We start from the raw sequence: 22,380 nt of genomic DNA, 5'->3' as shown, positions 1-22,380 counted from the left end.
TCTGAGATGGAGTCTTGCTCTGTCGCCAGGCTGGAGTGCAGTGGCGCGATCTCAGCTCACTGTAACCTCCACACCTCCTGGATTCACACGATTCTCCTGCCTCAGCCTCCTGAGTAGCTGGAACTACAGGCACACGCCACCACGCCCAACTAATTTTTGTATTTTTAGTAAAGACGGGGTTTCATCATGTTGGCCAGGATGATCTCGATCTCTTGACCTTGTGATCTGCCCACCTTGGCCTCCCAAAGCACTGGTATTACAGGCATGAGCCACTGCACCGGGTAAAACATGAGGTTCTTAATTGAGTCCATTGAGATTTTTTTAAGTTATGGGAAGAAAATTGCACATATTTAATTGATTGCTTCTTTTAAGCTATATCCGGAAGTTTGTTTCCCAGCCTTTCCTATATGACTTAGATGAATAAGGAATTAGAATATAAATGGAGTATTTTCTCAAAATACATGGTGTCCCAATTCAGAATAAGAAGGTGTTAGAGCTAGAAGGAATATAAAGGACCATATAATAGAACATGTCCTATTACAGATATAATAGTGGTACTTGGAGAGGGGAAGTGGCTCATAATTTACCCTTCACTAGGCAGTAGAAGCCAATGTTACAGCTCAGATGCCGATATTCTCCATCCAGTACCTTTCCCATATGTCATATAGCCTCTTACACTTGAGTCTAAAAAGACCTTGTTTTACAAATAAATTGCAAGGAAGAATAAATAAGAAGCCTATTGACTAAGAGAGATAAAAGATTAAGAAATCTCAATATGTGAACATTTTTGGATCCCAATACAAGCAATCCAACTGAGAAAAGAGTATTGAAAATATTTTGATACTTACTGGAGATTCAGTAAATTATAGAATTCTTGTTAATTTTTAGGTACGATTATGGTTTTTAATAAGTCTATTATTTTGTAAAGAGTTGAAATGTTTTTTAAGAAGATATATATGTTGATAATTATAATGTCAAAAGACAATAGCTGTTGACATGGATGTGGTAAAAAGGGAACACTTTTACACTGCTGGTGGGACTGTAAATTCGTACACCTCTATAGAAAACAGTGTGGAGATTCCTTAAAGAACTAAAAGTAGAACTACCATTTGATCCAGCAATCCCAATCCAGTGTCTGCCCAAAGGAAAAGAAGTCGTTATATGAAGACATATGTACAGGCATGTTTATAGCAGTACAATTTGCAGTTTCAAAGATAAAAAACTAACCTCCATGCCCATTGACCTAGTGAGGGGATAAAGAAAACGTGGTATACATACACCATGTTGCATATAAAAATGAATAATGTCTTTTGCAGCAACTTGGATGGAGCTGGAGGCTCCATCATTCTAAGAAAAACTCAGGAACGGAAAACCAGATATCATATGTTCTCACTTATAAGTGGGAGCTCAGCTATGAGGATGCAAAGGCATAAGGGTGATATAATGGACTGTGGGGAATCAGGGAGCAAGGTTGAAAGGGGGATGAGGGATAAAAGACTGTGTATAGGATACAGTGTGCAATGCTTGGGTGAAGGGTGCACTGAAATCTCAGAAATCACCACTAAAGAATTTATTCATGTAACCAAACACCAACTGTACACCAAAAACTACTGAAACAAAAGTAACAATAATGCTTTAAAATCGATATATGTTGAAAAAATTATGAATAAACTATTTTAAAAATGCTGTACTATTTTAAAAATTTATTATTTTTTAAAAGATGAGGTTATGATGAGGAAGGATAAAAAGGAGTATTACCAAAGGCCTTGGCACATAATTGGCTGACTTAAATTATGTTTCTTCACTATCTACAAAGGGGATAAGAAAGATGAAAGGAAAATAATTATTTTGTTTGTTTGAGATGGAGTTTCGCTCTTGTTACCCAGGCTGGAGTGCAATGGCACAATCTCGGCTCACCGCAACCTCCGCCTCCTGGGTTCAAGCAATTCTCCTGCCTCAGCCTCCCGAGTAGCTGGGACTACAGTCGTGCGCCACCATGCCCAGCTAATTTTTGTATTTTTAGTAGAGATGGGTTTCACCATGTTGACCAGGATGGTCTCGATCTCTTGACCTCATGATCCACCCACCCCAGCCTCCCAAAGTGCTGGGATTATAGGCGTGAGCCACCGCGCCCGGCTGGAAAATAATTATTTAATAGGGGTCCTTCTACTTAAAACTAGCCAACTTACTGTAATATTTCATTTATTTCTTATAGCATTTTTCCCCACAAGATAAATATCCTCATTTACCAATGAGAAAATGAAGTTCAGAAAGGGTTGGTGACTTGCCAAAGTTCATACAGTAAGGAAGAAATAGAGGTAAAGATACAACCACTGTTCTTTCTACCCCACCCCATTGCAGTTCAAGCACTGGTCTTGAGGGAGGGGACAGACTGTGAGCTGACATCCTTCCTTACTCTGCACATTTTCTTTCCTGTTCCTGAATCCTGCAATCTTAAGAGTAACTATCTCCATGGTCAAAAGCAATCAAGCTTTCACTGGTCTTTATCCTCTGGGTGACTCAGCCTTCAAAGTAACGCAGATGCAGTGTTATCTGAGAACTGATTGGAACTTTAAAGGAGGAAAGAGATAGGAAATTGTTATCTTCTGGCCTCCAGCCATATTCTGGTTCCTGTTACTAATGATTGATCCTGACTAAATTAATTAAAATTTAGCCACTTTGCTCTCTGGCCAGCAGTACAGACAAACACCATTAACACTGGCTCCAGAGATGTAAATAAACTCTGTCCCTAGATATCATCTATCCCGTAAGAGTGTGTAGTCCTTGCAGAGAAGAAGATAACCTTTCAGGGATGTTTCAAAATGTAAGATTCTGGGATCTAAAAGTATTATGAATTGATATCCGATGATTCAGCATAACCCAGACTAAATGAAAGACGGAATAGAAGGGGCAACTAGCTAGAATACAGGATGTAATTCACTAAAGAAGCTCCAACAGTAACTGCGTGAGAACAGCCCAGGCAGTACAATTTCCTAGAGCTCACCTAAGGGATACCATTTTTGCAGCCAAAAGAAGACTCGCCTCTTTAATGCGGTTTTCCTCATGAAATTATAGAAATGCAGTCTCCTTTGCTTTTCTTTTCCTCCTCATCCCCACTCTGCTTCTCCCACAGCAGGCACCTCTATGTAGCAACACATACTCTTTTTCCCATTGTGGCCTAAAATGTCACCACTGATGCTGTTCTTGCTCTCCCTAACACCCAAGGAATGCTGTCCTGGAAGTGCTCCTGTCTCTATTTGCTGTAAATTCATTCATGCATTCCTTCAACAAAATATTTATTTGTTGCCTACTATATGCCAAATATAGTCTACATTTTTAGTAATTGAATTGTTTAGGCAAAGGGGAGGACCACCTTTCCCCTGAATAAATCTCTTCCATCCTCAGAGTTGGGAACAGATGAGCACTGGAGAAGTTCCCAGAGAACCATATGAAGGACATGTTGCCCAGGAGGTTAACTGTGGTTAGAAACCCAGAGTTTTCCCTCCTTGCTGACCTCTGAGAGATAATACGGGTTGTACATTGATGTCATAACATCAGCCAAATTGGCTGTGCCCTCTCATCTCTGAGTCTCTGCACATGCAGGCCTGTCTCCTTGGCCTAGATGGTCTTCTTTTTCTCTCCTCTTCCTGTCTAGACCTGGCGCACTCCTCTATCCTCTTGGACTTGGTTCAAGCATCATCCTTGTAACCTTGTAAATTCTTCCCTATCCACCAAAAGCTCTAGGGGCCCCATCTACTACCTCAACTTTTGTGCTTCTTAGCACTTTATGCATGTATTCCTTCATAGCAGATTGCAACACTGAGCATTAATTTTTTTTTTATTTAGCTCCCTAACTGGGCTTAAATTTTCATGGGAGCAGGGCATGGGTCTTTCATCTATATGTCTAAGGCAGGTACACATGTTTGAAAGGCAATCCAAAGAAATAATTGATATTGTTTCATCAGTAGGAATCAAAATAAACTTTTTTTCTTGGTGATCCCCTCCAAATGTTATTAAATAGTTCACTCACTTTCTTAACATTATAAAGTTTCACTGCGATGCTTTCAATTACATCTTTAGAATATCTCACTGTAGTAAGCTTGAAATTCATACTTACTCTGAGCAAGCATGATCTAAAACCCAACCAGAGGCCCTGCTATGACCTGTCTCAGGCTTCTCTGATGCTCCTCAATTCATTCCAATTGATCTATCAGTTGTTCAAGTTAATTGCCAGTCTTTAATACACTTGGTGCTTACCTTTTCTCTACAATTCGCCCAAGGATGTGCTCATCCCTTTGGAAAAGGCTGTATTTATTTATCCTGCAAACCCAGGGATCTTGATTCAATCTAGTGCTTTCAAAAGTTTAACAATCTCGGAAGATTAGTTCATTAGTAGTTCTGCTTATAAGCTGCCTTTCTATTCTAAGTTGTCCACATTTGACCCACATAAATCAGAGAAAGTGGGGAAAAACTGATTGTTTAGTAAAATAATAATACATTTTAAAAAGAAAATTTTAAAAAACAAATACAAATGAAAAATAAAATTAAAAATAATGTTTGAAAATCACCTTTCCCATTTACTTTATATGGCTTCTGAAATTCCTAGCATTGACACACCCTTGAGATGGACAAAAGCCCATGTGTAAAGCCCATGTGCGAACTGTGGGTTAAACACATTATACCCTTAGCAGCCTTTTTAGTCTGAAACAGAAAACAGATTTATGCCAGTCACCTAGAGCAGCAGAGGGCTTGTAGCTCTTTAAAATACTAAAAACTGCACTGATTGCTTTATATTATAATGATATTTAGATTTTTAAGACTATTGCTCATTAAAATTTTAAGTAGGACTCACATACTTTTATATATTTAAAGCAACGTTATCCAAACTTTTGGGCAATGGATAACCATAAGCACACAATTTTAAGCTAAAATTCAAAGCTGTCATCACAATGTAATGCAACCAATGCAATTATTAGTATTTTAATTTTTTAAATAACCCTCTTATTAAAAAATAACTCGGTCACCCAGGCTGGAGTGCAGTGGTGGTGATCAAAGCTCACTGCAGCCTCAGACTCCTGCGCTCAAGCAATCCTCTTACCTCAGCTCCTAAACAGATGGCACCAGAGGTGCAATCGGCTGTGCCTTGCTAATTTGGGGATTTTTTTTTTTTTTTTTGATAGGGTCTCCTTATGTTGCCCATGCTTGTCTTAAACTCCTGGCCTCAAGTGATCATCCCACCTTGGCCTCCCAAAGTGCTGGGATTACAGGCATGAGTAATGCGCCTGGCTAAAAGTAACACTTTTGTTTCGTGATACTTCCATTACCCCAAAGAGAAATATTTACTTCAAAATTTAAACTTGTTTAGAGGAATGCAACGGACTATGAGAATAAATCTTCAAAAGAAGGCTAAAATTCAAAGTGAAAATCATAGGTAAAAATAAGATCTTCAATTGACTCAACTCTTTTCTTTTTCATTGACCATGTAAGATTCTCACCCATATAGTACAGGTTTCAATATGCCAGAGGGGAGAAACTGTATGCTTATGGTTATTCATTACCCAGATGTTTGGATTATTTGCCTCTTTAAACATATAAAAGTATGTGAGCCCTACTTAAAATTTTAATGAGCAATATTCTTTTTTTTTTTTTTCTTTATAGATGACTCAGTCTTGGATACGTGAGCAATATTCTTTAAAAATCCAAATAAAGCATCGTTTATACAAATATATCAAAGTTGACTTTGGCTGAAAGCTTCTCTAGACATTGAGAAAGGAATATTTTCTAGGATTAAATTTCTCCTTAGGTGCCTTAGAAAATTGAGTCTTTGTTAATTGTTGAAATTTTTCTTACTTTATGTGGCAGATTTTGGTTATCTTCACCCATTATATATATTCCACCCTTTAATCTTATGGAAAAACCTTCTCTTTTTGTTGTTAAAAAAAAAAAGTTTGTTTTATATTCTTTACTAAAAAAGAGTTGCTGTCAAAAACAATTCCCCTTACATGAAGTAAATTATTCTTATAAATGCTTTCTTATGAATCAGCATTAGAATCACTGAGCATGTTGCTTTTCCCATGGCCCAGTGGTTTCACCACAGGACTGGGTCCTTGATTATTTTTCATTATTTGATTCTTCATTGCTCTCAAACTTTATTCTTATTTTTAATTAATTAATTAATTGATTGATTGATTTGTAGAGACAGGCTCTTGCTCTGTTACCCAGGTTGGGGTATAGTGGTGTAATATGGTTCACTGCAGCCTCAAACTCCTGTCCTCAAGGGATCCTCCTGCTTTCGCCTCCCAAAGTGAGGGGATTATAGGCATGAACCAGCATGTCCCACCTGCTCTCAAACTTTTACAGAAAAATAAATCAGGAAAATTTTCCTTTAATTACATCTCTTAGTAGTCATTGAGACTAAGAGCATACCTCACTTTGTTTACATTATGTTGGAACTGGAAAGCATATTAGAGAACAATGAATTGAACCTTTGCCTATTAAATTAGAAAATATAGTCCTGGAAAAGTAAAATGACTTCCTCAGGGACACAAATTCAGATAATGACAAAACTGAGTCTGTGCCTTACTCCTTAACTAGTACTCTTTCCACTTTGATAAATAATGGTATGCTATTCAGCTTTTTGTAAACTGAATTATATTTCTAAAGCCATATAAAAGTTAGAACTGGACTCTTCAGCAGAGCTTTTCATTTAAAGCAGATTTTTTGTGATGTGTATTTGCTGCCCTAATTTATTTGATATGAATTTTTAAATATTTTTGTCTAAGCATTGAAGCATACCCATGTTCCTTTTGTGGCTTGGAGAGAAGAAATGCAAAGGCAGGAGCCGGTGTAGGGGAGGAAGGTGGGAGTCAGAGAATAGAGCATGGAAAGCAGGTTTGGAAGCATTTATTCAAGTATCATTTTCCTCTTAGTTTAGACAGTGTTAGACCCTTTCCATGGAAACATGCTAACAGCTTCTCAGCTTCACAATTCCATTGCTCAAAAACATTCTTCTCAACAGCATTATAATTAGAAATTACAATTACCCTATTTACAATGAAAACAGATTATGAAATAATATATAATAGTGCACAAAAATTGCAGTATTCTACCGCATTCCAGTAAATAAAAGATTCAGTGAATCTCTGGGGGAAAAAAGCTTGTTTCTTTACCACTTGCCACTCTTTAATACATGAACATGAGTTATATTCTGGTGCATAAGAATTTACTGTGCATTAAAAGACATGATCCAATATTAATGTTGCTAGTGAATCAGATATAATACAGTAATAGGAATCATTGAAAGAAATGTTCCATTTATATATCTCCGTAAATATTATGCATAGTTATGAGAACACATAGAGCGAAATAATTAACATGGCAAATTTTCAACATAAATTCTATTGATTTTTCACCAAATGTCAAGCAATGTGTCGTAGAATCACAAAATGCTTGGAAAACTAATATTATAATCATTCTAAAGTCAACTGTTTACCTATTAATAAGACAAGATTTATTCACTACATGAGGTACACAATTTCAAACAATAAGTGGGCTAAAATTATCCATTAAAATCAAGTTGCAATTCTCATAGTTATAAAAATGAAAAAGGAAATAATTATACATTATCTTATATTCAAGGAGTTTTGGGTGCCTTTCAGTGCTCTGTGCTCTCCCTGTTTCTTAGGCTTTCTATACAATAGGTAAGAGAAAAGAACAGGCTGATAGCAATAGATAGTATCTACCTTTAAAACTTGTCCTCTTCCCCAGGTTGGTACAATAGACAATATTGATCCCCTAGTTACGATCTAACTACTACAACTTAATAGCTACAAGTTTCTTTTATGTAAATTTAAAAACAATAATAATATGCTGTGCTTTTCTTTAATTATCAATATGTAAGTGTGTACAAGATCATTAGGTAAATTATATCTCTTACTATGGATCATAATAAAAAATGTTTGAAAGCCATAATTCAGAGAGTAAGGCTCCCTGGAGGTTTCATATTCAGTTACTAGAGAGTATTATTGGAAAAAAAATTATATGTTACTATGTTATCACCTTAAAATTATTTTTAGGTTATTTCTAGTGCGGAAGTTATCAAAAAGAAGACCTGAGATTGTAAGAGACAGAAGTCATAGATAGCCCATTAAACAACAAAATATTCCAAGACAAACATTCCTAATGCATATGGGATGAACATCTGCACAAGGATCTCCTTTATTCACTTTAATGAGGGATCAAAGCCAATTTAATCAAATCCATTCTTAATAAGAGGAGAAGCATCTCTACTTCTCTCCATCAGATAGGATGGTTGGGTTAAGTTTTCTAACAAGTAAGATATTTATTCTTCTTCGATTTACTTAGCCTGGATACCTAGGATTTCCTCCAGAATATTGTCCAGCCTAGGGACACCAGGGAGCATCAAAGATTTTGATGTATTTCGCTAAAAAAGAATGCTAGATAATAAATAACCCCTGCATCCCAAGGGCTTTTTCTTTCTCTAGCTATCCAGCTATTTCTATCCAATGAGGTCAGAGAACAAAGAACAATGGGAAATTTCCTTCCTCAAGGCAAACCTGCCTCCCTCTTCCAGTCCCTGTACATTAATAAAAATCAACATTTAAACAGTCCTACTAGGTGTCAGACATGCTTCTGAGTGCTTCATATACATTAATTCATTCAATCCTCATAACCAGCCTGTGAGGTAGAGAACATAGTATCTCCATTTTACAGATAAGGAAACTGAGCTACATAGAGGTTAAATAAATTGCCCAAAGCCACACAAGGAGTAAGTAGTAGAGCCAGGATTCTAATCTAGGCAGTTTGATGTTGGAATCTATACCTGTAACCATACAGTTTTTATTCAGAATAAGCACTTACAGAATAGGCATCTCCTTGAAGGAAATGATGTTCTGGATATTAAATGATGTATGAAATATTCTAATTGTATAAATCTCCTAGCTTGGATCTTTCAAAATATCTATATTGTTTACAGAGAAGAGACTATACCCAGTCTACAAGCACTGGTTTCACCTCAGTTTAGCCACAAACTACAATACCTCTGTTACCTCTGCTCCTGTGAGTAAAGACTCTCCATATTTACATCTCTTAAACCACAATAACTTGGTTCTCACCTTTCCAGGCATGAGTGGGGCAAAGCTGCAAGTCCTTTGCACATTTTGGCAGGTGGCTTAGCTCCTCCGCTTTAAGTACAACTTCTTAACAGCAGAACCAGTCTTTGAAAACTTCAAAACTGTCTGGGATGCCTTTCCTTCTGAGGCATATATAGAAGCTCTTTCCCAGCCCTCTGTTGCTCTTCCAGCCAATCCAGAGCCTTAGAGGAAACTGCAGGCTGGAGAGCAGCAGCAGCAGTGGGGCGTGAGGTGGAGGAGGGAATCCTTTCTCTGCTGCAGGCACTGCTGTGGCATAAGGCTTTCATCTGCTCTTATCCCAACACTCTCTTGCTGATCGGACAGGGCAGGGTTAGACCCTAAACTGTTCACAGGCCATTTATTATTTGAACTCATAATCTCAGGCCAATGACAGGGAAGAGGTGAGCTTTCTTGTGAAGTAAAATGCCTTGGACCACTTCAGATCGGTCAAAGTCATAGATTATTAGGACTATAAGGGCTCCCGGAGATTGTTTAGCCCAACTTTGTTTCACAGTAAAAGAAATTGAGATCTACGGAATTCAAGGAATGTGTATGTGAGTACTTACCATATGCCAGACACTCACCTGGATGCTAGGTATTCAGAGGAGAAAGAGAAAGCTCCCTCCCCTCAAGACCCCAAAACACATTATAAGTGGGTGATGGAGGCCGGTCTGGGATGCTGTGAGCCTTCAGAGCGCACCAGGCGAGGTTTTATGGAGCTGAGAGACAAGATTACTGTTTATATAAATCAAAACAAATGTGAATAATTACTATATGCTCTTTATGAATCCATATGTCTGCGAAGATACTAAAAAAGTGATCTGGGAGACCATACACCAAAATCTGAATAGGGATTGAGTGTAATGATAGTACCTCTGAACTCTGTTAATTCTGTAAGTGGTCTTCTGATTATTCTTTACTTGGATGACTAATGCTTTATAATTCTTTGGACCTCCCCACCCTAGCCATCCTTGCCTAGACTTGTCTTCCCTTCCCCTTCAAACTTTTCCTGCCTCCTATCACTCAAGGAATATTTACCTGAATATTTACCAAAATTTACGTGAATTATGTCTTGTCCTGTCGGGGCCCAGGGTTCTCACAAATTAATCTGTAAATGTAACTGCCTAAAAGGTCGGCATGAGTTCAAGCTAAAAACAAGTGGCACTGCATACTTTGTAAGAGAACCTCTGAATCTGGAATTAAATATTATTCTCATAATTTTCTCTATTATTTGAAATTAGTTGTTTTAAATGACTCCCTTTTTACCCTTTTGACCTACCCTTTTTAGACGATGGTTGATCAACACCTGTTAGTGGCTTGTAAAGTCAATGCAGTGTATTATGACTTGATGTTTTTATTGAAATAAATAGAACAGACAAATATCCAAGTACATTGCATATAGAAAGTATTGTTTTTTTGAAATTTTGACTTTAATGATCAATATGTAAGTATGCACAGGGTCATGAAGTATACTATTTATTTTACTATGGATCATAATCAAAAAAGATTGAAAGTTGTAACTCTAACCGCCCCCCGCATACACACAACCACGTGTTTTCGAGACAGAGTCTAGTTCTGTTACCCAGATAGGAGACTGGAGGGCAGTGGCATGATCATAGTCACTGCATCATCAGACTCCTGGGCGCAAGTGATCCTCCCACCTTAGCTTCCTATGTAGCGGATACTAAAGGCTCATGCTATCGTGCCTAGCTAGTTTTTAAATTTTTTGTATAGACAGGGTCTAGCTTTGTTGTCCAGGTTGGTATTGAACTCTTTGCTTCAAGCGATCCTCATGCCTCAGCCTTCCAAAGCACTGGAATTACAGGTGTGAGCCACCATGCCCAGCCATGTATATATGAAATCCTGATACATTCACGTTTGTACCGCCAGCATCAAGCGTAATGTCAGGCACATAGACATCTGTAAATACGGAATGAGTGAAACACAACTGTCCAAGTTCTGCCATCTACTGACTGAGTAAACATTAGCAAATCAATTAATTGCCATTTTTGAGAGATGTGGACACTGTTGTTGACCATTAAATCTAATAATGGAAATATAAAGCCTGTAGAAGAGACTCCTTGGGACAAGAGTCTAAATCACTATTTGGTACCAAGGGGCCTTGAGGAGATAATAATGTAGAAAAGAGAAACCCCAAGAATGATGTAGTGCAATGGAGGGTAATGCCTTGGCAAGGGCTAAAAATCAAAGCATATTTCTGGCTGCCCCAGAGGAGTTCATGTGATGGACTATCCAAGAATAGAAATTATCTCAATTTACTAAAAGAGGGGCTAGAACCCAAAATGTAAAATTCAATAGAAAGAATACTAAATCCAACACCTATTTGTTTTTAAAACTTTGTAAGGATGGGATAGCCAGAGACCATGTAAAAGAGTGTGCTCTAGAAGCAGAAAGTTAAACAGTGATTGCTAGAGGTTTGAAATGGAGGAGTTGCTATTCAATAAAGTTTCAATAGGTATAAAGTTTCAGTTATGCAAAATGAAAAATTTCTAGGGATCTGCGGTACAACATTGCACCCATAGTTAGCAGTACCGTACTGTACACTTAAAAAATCTGCGAAGAGGGTAGAGTTTCTGTTATTTTGTTTTTTTTTAAATTACAGTAAAAAAAAAAGGAGAAAGTGTACTATTTAAAATAAATTTGAAGTCTTTAAAAAAATAAATTGAACTATTTTGAAATCTCCTTTCCCTCCTGAGAATCCCTCAAAAATGACAGTAAATATATGAAAAAGGTATAAATCTATAATGGCAAAGCAAAAGAGAAACAAGCCACATATTCTGTGTTATTTCAGCCACCTCTTCATGGAATGTGAAAAGGAGTGATTAGGAGTGGTACCTAATGAAACAGGGGAAGAAATTCAGGGGATGCTTCAAAGAGATTCATCCACCTGACCTGGAGGATGCCACAGGGGTTTGGGCTCCAAAGCGCTAGATACTACAGTTTTACAGAAGGCAGAAATTAGCCGTGCAAGTGGAGGTAGTGAGATACTGAACATTTTCATCAGATGAAAGGGTCTCCTGCCCACACAACTGCTCTGATTAATTTCTAATTCATTTCCTTAAATCATGTGTGTCTTTATTTTAACTATTATTGGCAATGTATTTATTGTGATGCATTTTATAACTTCCAATGTGGGGACCTCTGGGATTATGTGATCGATGGCGAACAAGTGTCTACTCACTAACTAATGTCCCTAATAGCAGTCAGAGTCTCACCCTAAAGCCAGCTAGGAGCACATGGAGTAAACAGAGGCAAGGTCTCACCTTCATGTTGCTTGATTTCTCTTTCTTTCTGATAAATGTTTTAAAAAACATGCAAGCTCAATTTATAATTCTACCACCCAGAAATGTATACTGTCAATAGGTTGTGAAATTGCTTCCATGGCTTTTTTTATTTAAAGAAATAAAGCAGCAATGGATAAAACTAAAATCCCTGGACTTTATATTAAATATAGTCCTGGTGAATGTGCTGGCACCTTGATCTTGAATTTCCCAGCTTCCAGAATTGTGAGAAATAAATTTCTATTGTTTATAGGGCACCCAGTTTCAGGTATTTTGTTATTGCAGCAGAAACTAAGACAATATAGAGTCATTAAAAGTATATAGTTAATGTTGCCTTTTTATTTCTTAAAAAAAAAAAAAAAGGACTCCCATGTCCAGTGTTTTTCCACTTTCAGCACACTCAGTACCTGTTATGATTTTGGTGTCTGGTCTTAGAGATCATTTTTTAATGTCCTCTATTCATATGTGCTATGACATGAGACTGAATGTTTTCCTCAAAATTCATGTGGTGAAACTTAATAATCAATGTTATAATATTAAGAGGTGGGGCTGTTGGGAGGTGATTAAGCCATGAGGTTGAAGCCCTCATGGTTGAGATTAGAGCCATTATAAAAGGACTTCAGGGAGGGGGTTCATTTTCTTCTTCTTTTCTGCCATGTTAGGAGACGGCAACAAGGCACCATCTTGGAGAAGCAGAGAGCAGCTCTCATCAGACACTGAACCTGCTGGGACCTTGATCATGAACTTCCTAGCTTTCAGAACTGTGAGTAATAAATTTCTATTGTTTATAAAGCACTGAGTCTCAGGTATTTTGTTATAGTAGCACAAATAAGATCATTTGGATTCATAAAATGTGTATGGTAATTATTTGTATGTATTTTGATTTATATGAATATAATCCACACCTTTTTTCATTTAAGATTACAATTTTTTTGTTTTTTGTTTAGATTGTAATGACAACTAACATTATAGAACATTTTCTATGTATCTATCACTTTATAAAACACTTCATATATTTACACATTTAATTCCCACAACGAAAGCATGAGATAAGTGGTATTAGTTTTGCTATTTCAAAGAGACAACACTCTGATCATATAAATGAAAATAAAATTGTTTAGGATTAAAAAGCATTAGTATTAACATAGAAAGTGTAAAGGCTATACCTCCAGTTTATGCTTTTTAATTGCTGGAGATAATTCTATCATATACAAATATCATTGCATTTCTTTACAGATCCTTGTTAAATTTTTAGGTCATTTCTAATTGTCTGTTTCTGGCAAAAGTACTTAAATTAATATTCCTATATCTGTCTCCTGGAGCAGTTTAACTAAAATGTAGTTCATGAAGTGGAACGACTGCTGAGGGGTGTAACACTACAACATTATCACGTCGTCAGACCAATTGAGACTCCTAACAGAAATGTATGAGAGCCTCATTTTCCCCAGTATACGTCACTTGCCAAGCTTCAATTTTTTCCAGTGACAGGCAAAAAATACCACGTCGTTTTCATTTGTACCTTTCTAATTACTAGGGAATTTGAGCTTCTATTCATATACATATGGCCATTGTAATTTTTCTTCCATTAGTTGTATATTCCCATTTTTTAAACAATCTTACTGTTTGGCTTTTTAATATTGTGTTAAAAAATTCTTTATAAAAACAATGAAACTGAAAATGGGAGAAAGGAGAAAAGAAAAGTGGAATTAGATCATTGTTGTAGGAGCGGTTAAAGGATACCAATAAAGTTGGATAAACCAGATAACAGGTTAAATAAGAAAACAGGAGATGAAAGGCATGAAGTAAAGTATATGACAAAGGTAACCATTAGAACAGAAATATAAATCCTCTAAATACCAAAAATATAAAAGAAAGGTTAAAGAACAAAGAATAAACAGTTCATAGAGGATGAAATATAGAAAATATCAAGGAAAAATAATTATACAACATTGTGTGACCGAATTTTGAGAACAAACATATAAGTTATATCAATAAATGTAGATATGCATCAATTTTTGATTAAAAGAAAAGTTTTAGTTAGGCTTACAAATAAAACCCAACCTGGGTAACAAAGTGAGATCCCGTATCTATGAAAACAATTTTTAAGAAAGTTAGCCAGGCATGGTGGTACATGCCTGTAGTCACGGCTATTCAGAAGGCTGAGGCAGGAGGACTACATGAGCCCAGGAGTACAAGGCTGCAGGGAGCTATGATAGTGTACACTCTGACCTTGGGCAGCAGAGCAAGATCCCATCTCCATTAAAAAAAAAAAAGTAAGAAGACCCAACTATATTCTGTATACAAAGGCCATACTTAAAGTTATTTAGAAAGATTAAAAATAAAGAAAGGGCAAGGGTAAAATCGACATAAACAACAAGAAAGCAAGAGAAGTAAACCTGACAGAAGATAAATCCAAGCCAAAATGTACTGAACATTACAAAAGCAAATACTTTTTCAGGCTTAAAAGCCACAACTTAAAATGGAAGTATTAAATATAAATATTTCTGCACAAATAATACAGCAACTGACTTTCTGGTGCATAGAGACACTCTAATAATCAGAGACTGACATGACTTATTTTTAGCACAAGAAAGAGGACAAAAAATAAGTATTATGGTCAAAACCACACACACACACACACCCCGCCCCCCCCAAAGTTCTTATGGTTATATATCAAACTCCACACCCTGCTAATAGAGAATCTAACTTCTTCTCAAATACCTATGAAATATTCACAGAAAATGAGGGTATAACAATTCAAAAAGAAAATTAGTAAGTCCAATTAAGTAGAAATGTTACAAACAATGTTCTATGATTGCAGTGAAATAAAACTAAATGTGATTAACAAAACCAAAAAGGCTCTTCCTCCTGGAAATTCAAAAACTTTTTATTAAATAATGAGTGAAAAGAAGAAATACAAATTGAAATTACAGAATATCTTTATCTTACAGTAAATTTCCACGTATACTTAAGTCTGTTTCTGAACTATTCTTTTCCACCAGTATATCTGTCTATTTATATACCAGTAGAATACTGTTTTAATTACGTAAGATCAGTAGTATGTTTAATGTCTAGGTATTAATGTATGTTCATTCTTTTCAAGTTGAACCTTAGTATCAAGTTATTTTATGCCCTAAAAAAAAGCTTGTTGAAATTTTTATTAGGATTGTGTTAAATTTATAAATAAATATAGGGAGAACTGATATCTTTATAGTATTGAGTCATCCTATCCAAGGACAGGAATGTCTTACTATTTGTTTGAGTCTACTGTATATCTGCCAAGAGTGTTTTATAATTTTCCTTTTGTTGGTTTTATACATTTCTTGTTAAGTTTATCTCTAAGTATTTAATCTTCTTCCCTTCTATTATAAATGGGATTTTCTCTACCATATGTCCTCTAATTAATTGTATATTATGATACCTTATTGAATTCTATTATTGTTCAAGTTAGTTTTATTGTCGATTCTCCAGAGTATTTGAAGCTGTCATGACTTCTGCAAAAAGCAATGATGGCTTTTTTTTTTTCTTTACCAAATTTTATGCCTCTAATTGAGTTTCCTTGATTATATTATCTACTATCTATAATACAATATTGAGAAAGGAATGTTTTTGCCTTATTCCTGATGTTAGTGGACATTTCCTAGTGTTTCCTCATTACGTGTGATATTGATTTTAAGATTACAACTGTAATTTTCTTTTTCTTTTCTTTTTTTTGTGTGTCTTTCTTTTTTTTTTTTTCTTTTTCTATCAGCCAGGCTAGAGTACAGTGATACAATCTCAGCTCACTACAATTTCTGCCTGTCAGGCTCAAGTCATACTCCCACCTCAACCTCCCAAGTAACTGGGACTACAGGTATGCCCCACCATGCCCAACTAATTTTCTTTTATTTTTTTATTTTTTTATTTTTTGGAGTAGAGACAGGGTTTCACCATGTTGCCCATGCTGGTCTCAAACTCCTGGGCTCAAGCAATCCACCTACTTTGTCCTCCCAAAATGCTGGGCTTACAGGCATAAGCCACCCACCATGCCAGGCTGTATGCCTTTATTCTTATTTTAAAAATTATCAATTATTTCTGAATTAAACATTTTTTTTTTGAGACAGAGTCTTGCTCTGTCGCCAGGTGCCAGGCTGGAGTGCAGTGGCACAATCTCAGCTCACTGCAACCTCCACCTCCTGAGTTCAAACAATTCTCCTGCCTCAGCCTCTCGAGTAGCTGGGACTACAAGCGCACGCCATCACGCCCAGCTAATTTTTGTATTTTTTAGTAGAGACAGGATTTCACCATGTTGGCCAGAACGGTCTCTATCTCTTGACCTTGTGATCCGCCTGCCTCGACCTCCCAAAGTGCTGGGATTACAGGGGTAAGCCACTGCGCCTGGCCCTGAATTAAATGTTTTAATGACTATACATTTTATTTCTAAGATTTCTATTTGATTCTTTTGAGTAACTATTCTTGTTCTAGTTTTACGGATATAATAGCCATGCTTAATTGCCTTGAAATATTTTTAAACACTTTTAAAGGATTCCAGTGACTTTGTAAGAGGCAATATAGTACAGTGGTTAAGGGTATGGACTGAAGAAAGAGAGTGTCTCAATTCACACTATAGTTCTATCACTTTCTAACTGACACTGGACAAATTACTTAAAATTTGAGCACCTTGGTATTTTCTATAAAGTGAAGTTAAAGGAGACAGTGCTTAAAAGTGTTTACAACAGTAGTGCCTTACACACAGTCAACACTCAGTGAAGATTTGTTCTTGAAATTATCTGTCTTGTTTTCTAAATTTTTTTCCCCATGACCCTGAATTTACTCATGGCTTTTAATTTCTGCCTAGGATTTAATCTTTCATGGAATTACCTCCCGTAAGAGTTTTTTCCCAAGGTAAACTGCATGAGACTGTGGTTGGCTGTAGTCTACATTGGCTATGCCTGGATCTACTGTATACACTGGGTTTTTAAAGCTGGCCTTATGTTGGTGTCTTGGTGGGAATCTGGAGAATGGAGTAGTGGAATGCATGTGGAACACCCAAGCTAAGAGCATTTAGAAATAATGAATTAAGCCAGGAGTAAACAACAATGAGATGGGTACTGTTTGATTCAGGTTTATCTAAGCTAGTCGACTGAAAAAATACCTCGAAGATAATGATAGCAGAAAAGTTGTGGGTACAGAACTCCATTTGTAAGAAATTTGCTAGTGAATGGGAGTTGAGGTAGATAAAGCAATGAGCAAAGATTTTTTTTTTTTTTTCAGGACGTTAAGGGTGATTGGAAGGAGAGAAATGATACGTTAACTTAAGGAGCCATAAGTTTAGTTACTTCTAATAGGAGAATGAGATGTGAGCAGAGTGCCTGGAGTGGGAAAGCTGAGGTTTGCAAATGTGTAGGTCCGTTCTGAGACAAAGGGAAAATAAAATGAATGAAATGATGATTCTAAGAAAACTTATTAAGGGAACAAAAGGTGAGTGGGCTGGGGGATTCTTTGGTAACTCCAATCTTCTTAGTTGAGGCAGTGGTAAAGGCATAGAAGTTTTAGAAGGATTCTCACTAGCTCTTTTTGCTTGGTTTATGAAACAATTGTGACTGGAAAACCCACATTCTGTTACATTATTAAATGTTTTGATAGAATTTTCCCTGGGGGGTGGCCTCACTGTACCTAAACCCCACACAACTATAGATTAAGATGATTCTAATGGAAATCCCAGGAATCTCTCACCACATAGGATATATGAGAAGCAGGAAGGAGTTGGGTTCAGGATCCATGCTTTTTGCCTCTAGATAATATTTAAAAACAAGGAGTCCCACTCTATTTCTAAAAAGAACAGTCGTCATAGTTTTGTGAGAGCTGTTTTTCTGGTATAATTACTCTAATGTTGTATTTATCCTTGAGGTCAGTAGTGGCCATTTAAAAAGCTGTCCCTTTCCCTGGAGAACGGTATCCTCCCCTGACAAATAATTTCTGTTGGAAGAACATTCTGTAAGTCCATGTTCTCACTACAAATATTATCCAATGTAGCACTGAAGGACATTTTCAAAACAAAGTCCTTTTTGATCTTTCTGAGCCAAAATGTCTTAGACTTAATTCCTTTTCCACAAAATAAGACAGATCTTTTGGATTGAGGATTAGTCTTGCAATTCCTGATCTCCTTCTTCACAAATGTTTTTATTTCGTTTTGGTTCCTGTGTCTGAATGAGGGATTTGAATAGATGACCTCTAAGTTCCCTTCCATTTCTAACATGTGGGGCTTTTTGAGTCTGGGTGATTACAGCTATTGCATCTTATTTCCTTGGTATACACTAAGCTTCTTGAGGATAAATAGGGAACGTGTTTTATTTGCCTTTGGGTTCCTCAAAACATGTAGGCTGTAGTGCCTATATAAATACATCTCTGTTACTGAAAAAATACATAAATTAATTAAATAAATGGGAATACCCACAAATATAATAGCATTACCTAGAAATATTGCCTCAATGAGAACTAGAAAAGAAAGGCTCTTCCAGGTGGACAAAACATCTAAGTACCTGGCTTGATTCTCACAGCAACAAGGCACAGGCACTGGCTCATCAGGTAACCCACCTCTCTTGCCCATGTGCTGTTGTGCAGAACACTACCTCCATAACTCTGCTGGGCATGCCTGGCACTGACACACAGCATCTTAGCTCCAGTGAAGCCTGAGGATCAGGCTTCCTCAAAACTATGTCATGGGTCTGCCTAGAAGTCCAGGGGACAGCTATCCTGGGAGCCACTACACCACTAACCTAAGTATCTAGACCACAGCCACAAAATAATACACATCCTCCTCCAATATACTGTTAGGGATCAACAGCATCCTGCATTTTGTCTCTGTTTACCTCTGGCACCTGCAGAAGTAAAGCCGCACTATTCATCAACTATTAATCTCACACTATTTTGCTCCCATTCCTTTTTCTGTCATATCCATATCACTGGCCCTTCTATATCTCTGTCTTTATGAATTAGCTGACTCTCCCTATCTTTTTCTTCTTCACTTTTCATTTCTACCACTTCCCGGACTCAACTGAAATTGAACTGTGCCTCAAATAAGAAAAAATAAATCCAATTTTGCTTCCTTGTATCCTGTGGATCTCAGGACCAAAAAGTAATTTAGTCTTCCCTGTTGCTATACATAGTTATTTTCAGATTAACAAGCCTCCTTTCTTTCACAAAATTAATGTATCTATTAAAACTCATGCCCTGGATATAACACATGGCAGATACTACTAGTTGCTACACATTACTTGCTTTTTTCCAAAAAACAAGACTAATTTTGTATGGAGCAACAATATGCTCAGCTTTAAGGGAAAAATTAAAACTTAAATTTCCCTTGAAGCTAAGATTAGCCACATCACATGGTTTCAGCTAATGTGATGTAAACAGAGAATACCGGACAGAATTTGTAAGAACGCACTTGAAATGGGGGAAGAGTCAGCTGGCTCTCTCGTTTTGTCCTCCTCCTCTCCGTTCTAGCTGACTGTAATGACAACTTGGTGATGGATCTTGGTAACCATGAGGCAGCAATCATGGGGGCAAAAGCTACAAGCTAAAGATGGTTTAGAGGAAGGAAGGAAGGAGGCTGTTGGCATTATTTGGCTGCTGTTATCAGCCTGGAGAGCCTACATCCAGGCTTCTGGTTATGCAATGAAAACAAAACTTTTTGTTTATTTAATCCATGTTTGAAGATAAATAAAACAAAACTAACTTCTCCTTCCTGGTTTTTCCTCCTACGTTTCTAGAACTTCAACTGCTGTATCACATTATTCCATTCACTGTGTCATCTGTATTCAGGGGGAACCCCCCTGAATCTCCCTTCAGTCAACATTTCCACCATGCATTTAAAAACACTAATTTCTAATTAGTTTTGTGTCACTCCACCAGAGATTCACTCAGAATTTTGTCATTACCAGAAACTTCTCCACCTGCAAGATCTCAAATCCAAACCTTCCATTTTCTGACATCATCTCCTATTCTTTGAGATTAACTGATCAAGTAGCCCCATTACAATAAACTTTTGACCTCATCACATAACGAATCAGTTGAACTCTACTAGTTCAAATCCCTAGTCTTCAAATCCCTCTTCTATTTATTTCTCTGCTTCAGTCCCATAGATGGGCTCCACTGGACTAAAGTATGATTACTCTTGCAGATATTCCCTTGACTCCTGATTCCTCCAATGTATTCTTATAGCAAAACCTACGTCTAATTTCACCAAGCAACTAAACGTTCTTGAAGGGAATCACATAGGTTCTCACACAGGAGAGACAGGTTTCATGTTAAATCTGTGATCAGTAACTTCAAGTGGGTCTTGGCCCTCCCCAGCAATTCCACTAGGTTGCTCTACTAAGTTCATTTTCCCACTTGCTGAAATGGCTGTGTCATACCTTCTCCTCAAAGCCTTGTACCACATTTCACTTCAGGGTGACTCCTTCAGAAACAAACACCTTCACATTTCTGTTACTATATATGTATAAAACCTTGCTCACAGATATAGGGCCTTTCTCCTTTCTGTGTAATCCCCTTCTATCTTCTTCATTATCAATTTCTCCCTTCCTTTTGGCTCATTCTCTATAGTCATACAACCATGCTCCAGTCTCTCTTCAAGAACCCCCCCTTAATCTCACCCCTACCACCAAACACAGCTCCCTCTCTCCCTCTCCTCCCCTTTATGGCCAAAGTTCTTTAAAGAATTTTTTGCATATCTAATCTCCATGCCTTCACCTTCTATTTACTACTCACATTGGTATTTCTTTAATTTTGTTGTTGTTGGTGCTGTTTGCTTTTTGGAATTGAGCTATCAAAAGTGTTTGTTTTAGTGCAGTGGGTAATATAGAAAACATTCATGTACTCATGACCTAGAATCAAAAATTGCCTAATTTTGTCTGTTTTTCCCCCAGATTTTTCATTACTTTGTGGTTTTAGACAAATAAATCACTGTAGGTGAAGTTGCAATCTCCTGTTTTCTCTTCCCTAGACACATTTTCTTCCGTTATCAAGAAAACCATTATGATGCACTTAGTTTGCTTTCAAATAACCTTTTATAATTTACTACAAACACATACACACATGTATCCATAAGCAATGTAAAGCTAGTTTTGGGTATTTATTTTAAAATATATGTAAAATGGAATGATTCCGAAACTTTCTTTTTGCCTCGACTTTTGATTTTTGAGATCTGCCCATGTTGATTTATATTTATCTATTGCCTTCATTGTAAATGCTGTATGTATTTCATCTTATATAGTCAAAATCATTTATTTGAGAGAGTGCATAGTATACTGGTTAAAAGCAGGCATTCTGGAGCCATGCTGCTTGGGCTTACTCCAAACCCATGTTGGTAACTAGCCGTGTGACCTTAGGCAAGTCATCCAAACTCTCTGACGTCAGTCACTTCATCTATAAAATATAGTTAATAGATGTAGCTACATTTTTGGATTAAATGATTTAAATTATCTGAAGTACCTAGACCCTTTCTGTCTCATAGTAAACATGCAGTACTAGTGTGTCAGTAGGAAAACAGATGGCACACTCAAATTAGGATAATTGGAAGAAGGTTTACTTATAAAGGAGCAAATAACAGAAGTGCAGTCAGAGAATAGGAGGACCACAAAGAATAGTACCTTTACTCATGGCAGCAGCTGGCAAAGGGAGCTATTAACGTTTCTGTGCCAGAATGAAAGCAAACATTAGAAATAAATTAATCTTATAAATAAACTGAAATCTCTTCTCCAGTCTTCTTTCCCTCCATTTCCTAAGGGAATTATTAGGCATTTGGGTTATATCCAAACTATATTTAAATGTTTTCCGGCCAGGAACTGTGGCTCATACCTGTAATCCCAGCACTGTGGAAGGTCGAGGTGGGAGGATCATTAGAGGCCAGAAGTTTGAGAACAGCCTGGGCAACATAGTGAGAC

At 36.9% G+C, this 22,380-nt stretch overlaps 1 protein-coding gene across 1 annotated transcript in view; it reads right to left on the bottom strand.

Moving 5' to 3' along the window:
- The window catches only part of RGS5 (regulator of G protein signaling 5), a 52,764-nt gene extending 43,250 nt beyond the window's left edge, over positions 1-9,514 (bottom strand). The window contains exon 1 of the mRNA XM_032291550.1: positions 9,135-9,514. Within this exon, the coding sequence (XP_032147441.1) occupies positions 9,135-9,178 (44 nt within the window). The 5' untranslated portion in view covers positions 9,179-9,514. The remainder of the gene's footprint in view (positions 1-9,134) is intronic.
- Positions 9,515-22,380: the final 12,866 nt, after the last annotated feature.

Source organism: Sapajus apella, unplaced genomic scaffold, assembly GCF_009761245.1.
Source record: "Sapajus apella isolate SASKATOON/1434 unplaced genomic scaffold, GSC_monkey_1.0 scaffold25, whole genome shotgun sequence".
In the NCBI taxonomy this organism is placed as follows: Eukaryota; Metazoa; Chordata; class Mammalia; order Primates; family Cebidae; genus Sapajus; species Sapajus apella.
The sequence above is the reverse complement of the archived record's forward strand: the minus strand, read 5'-3'. Positions and strand labels throughout refer to the sequence as shown.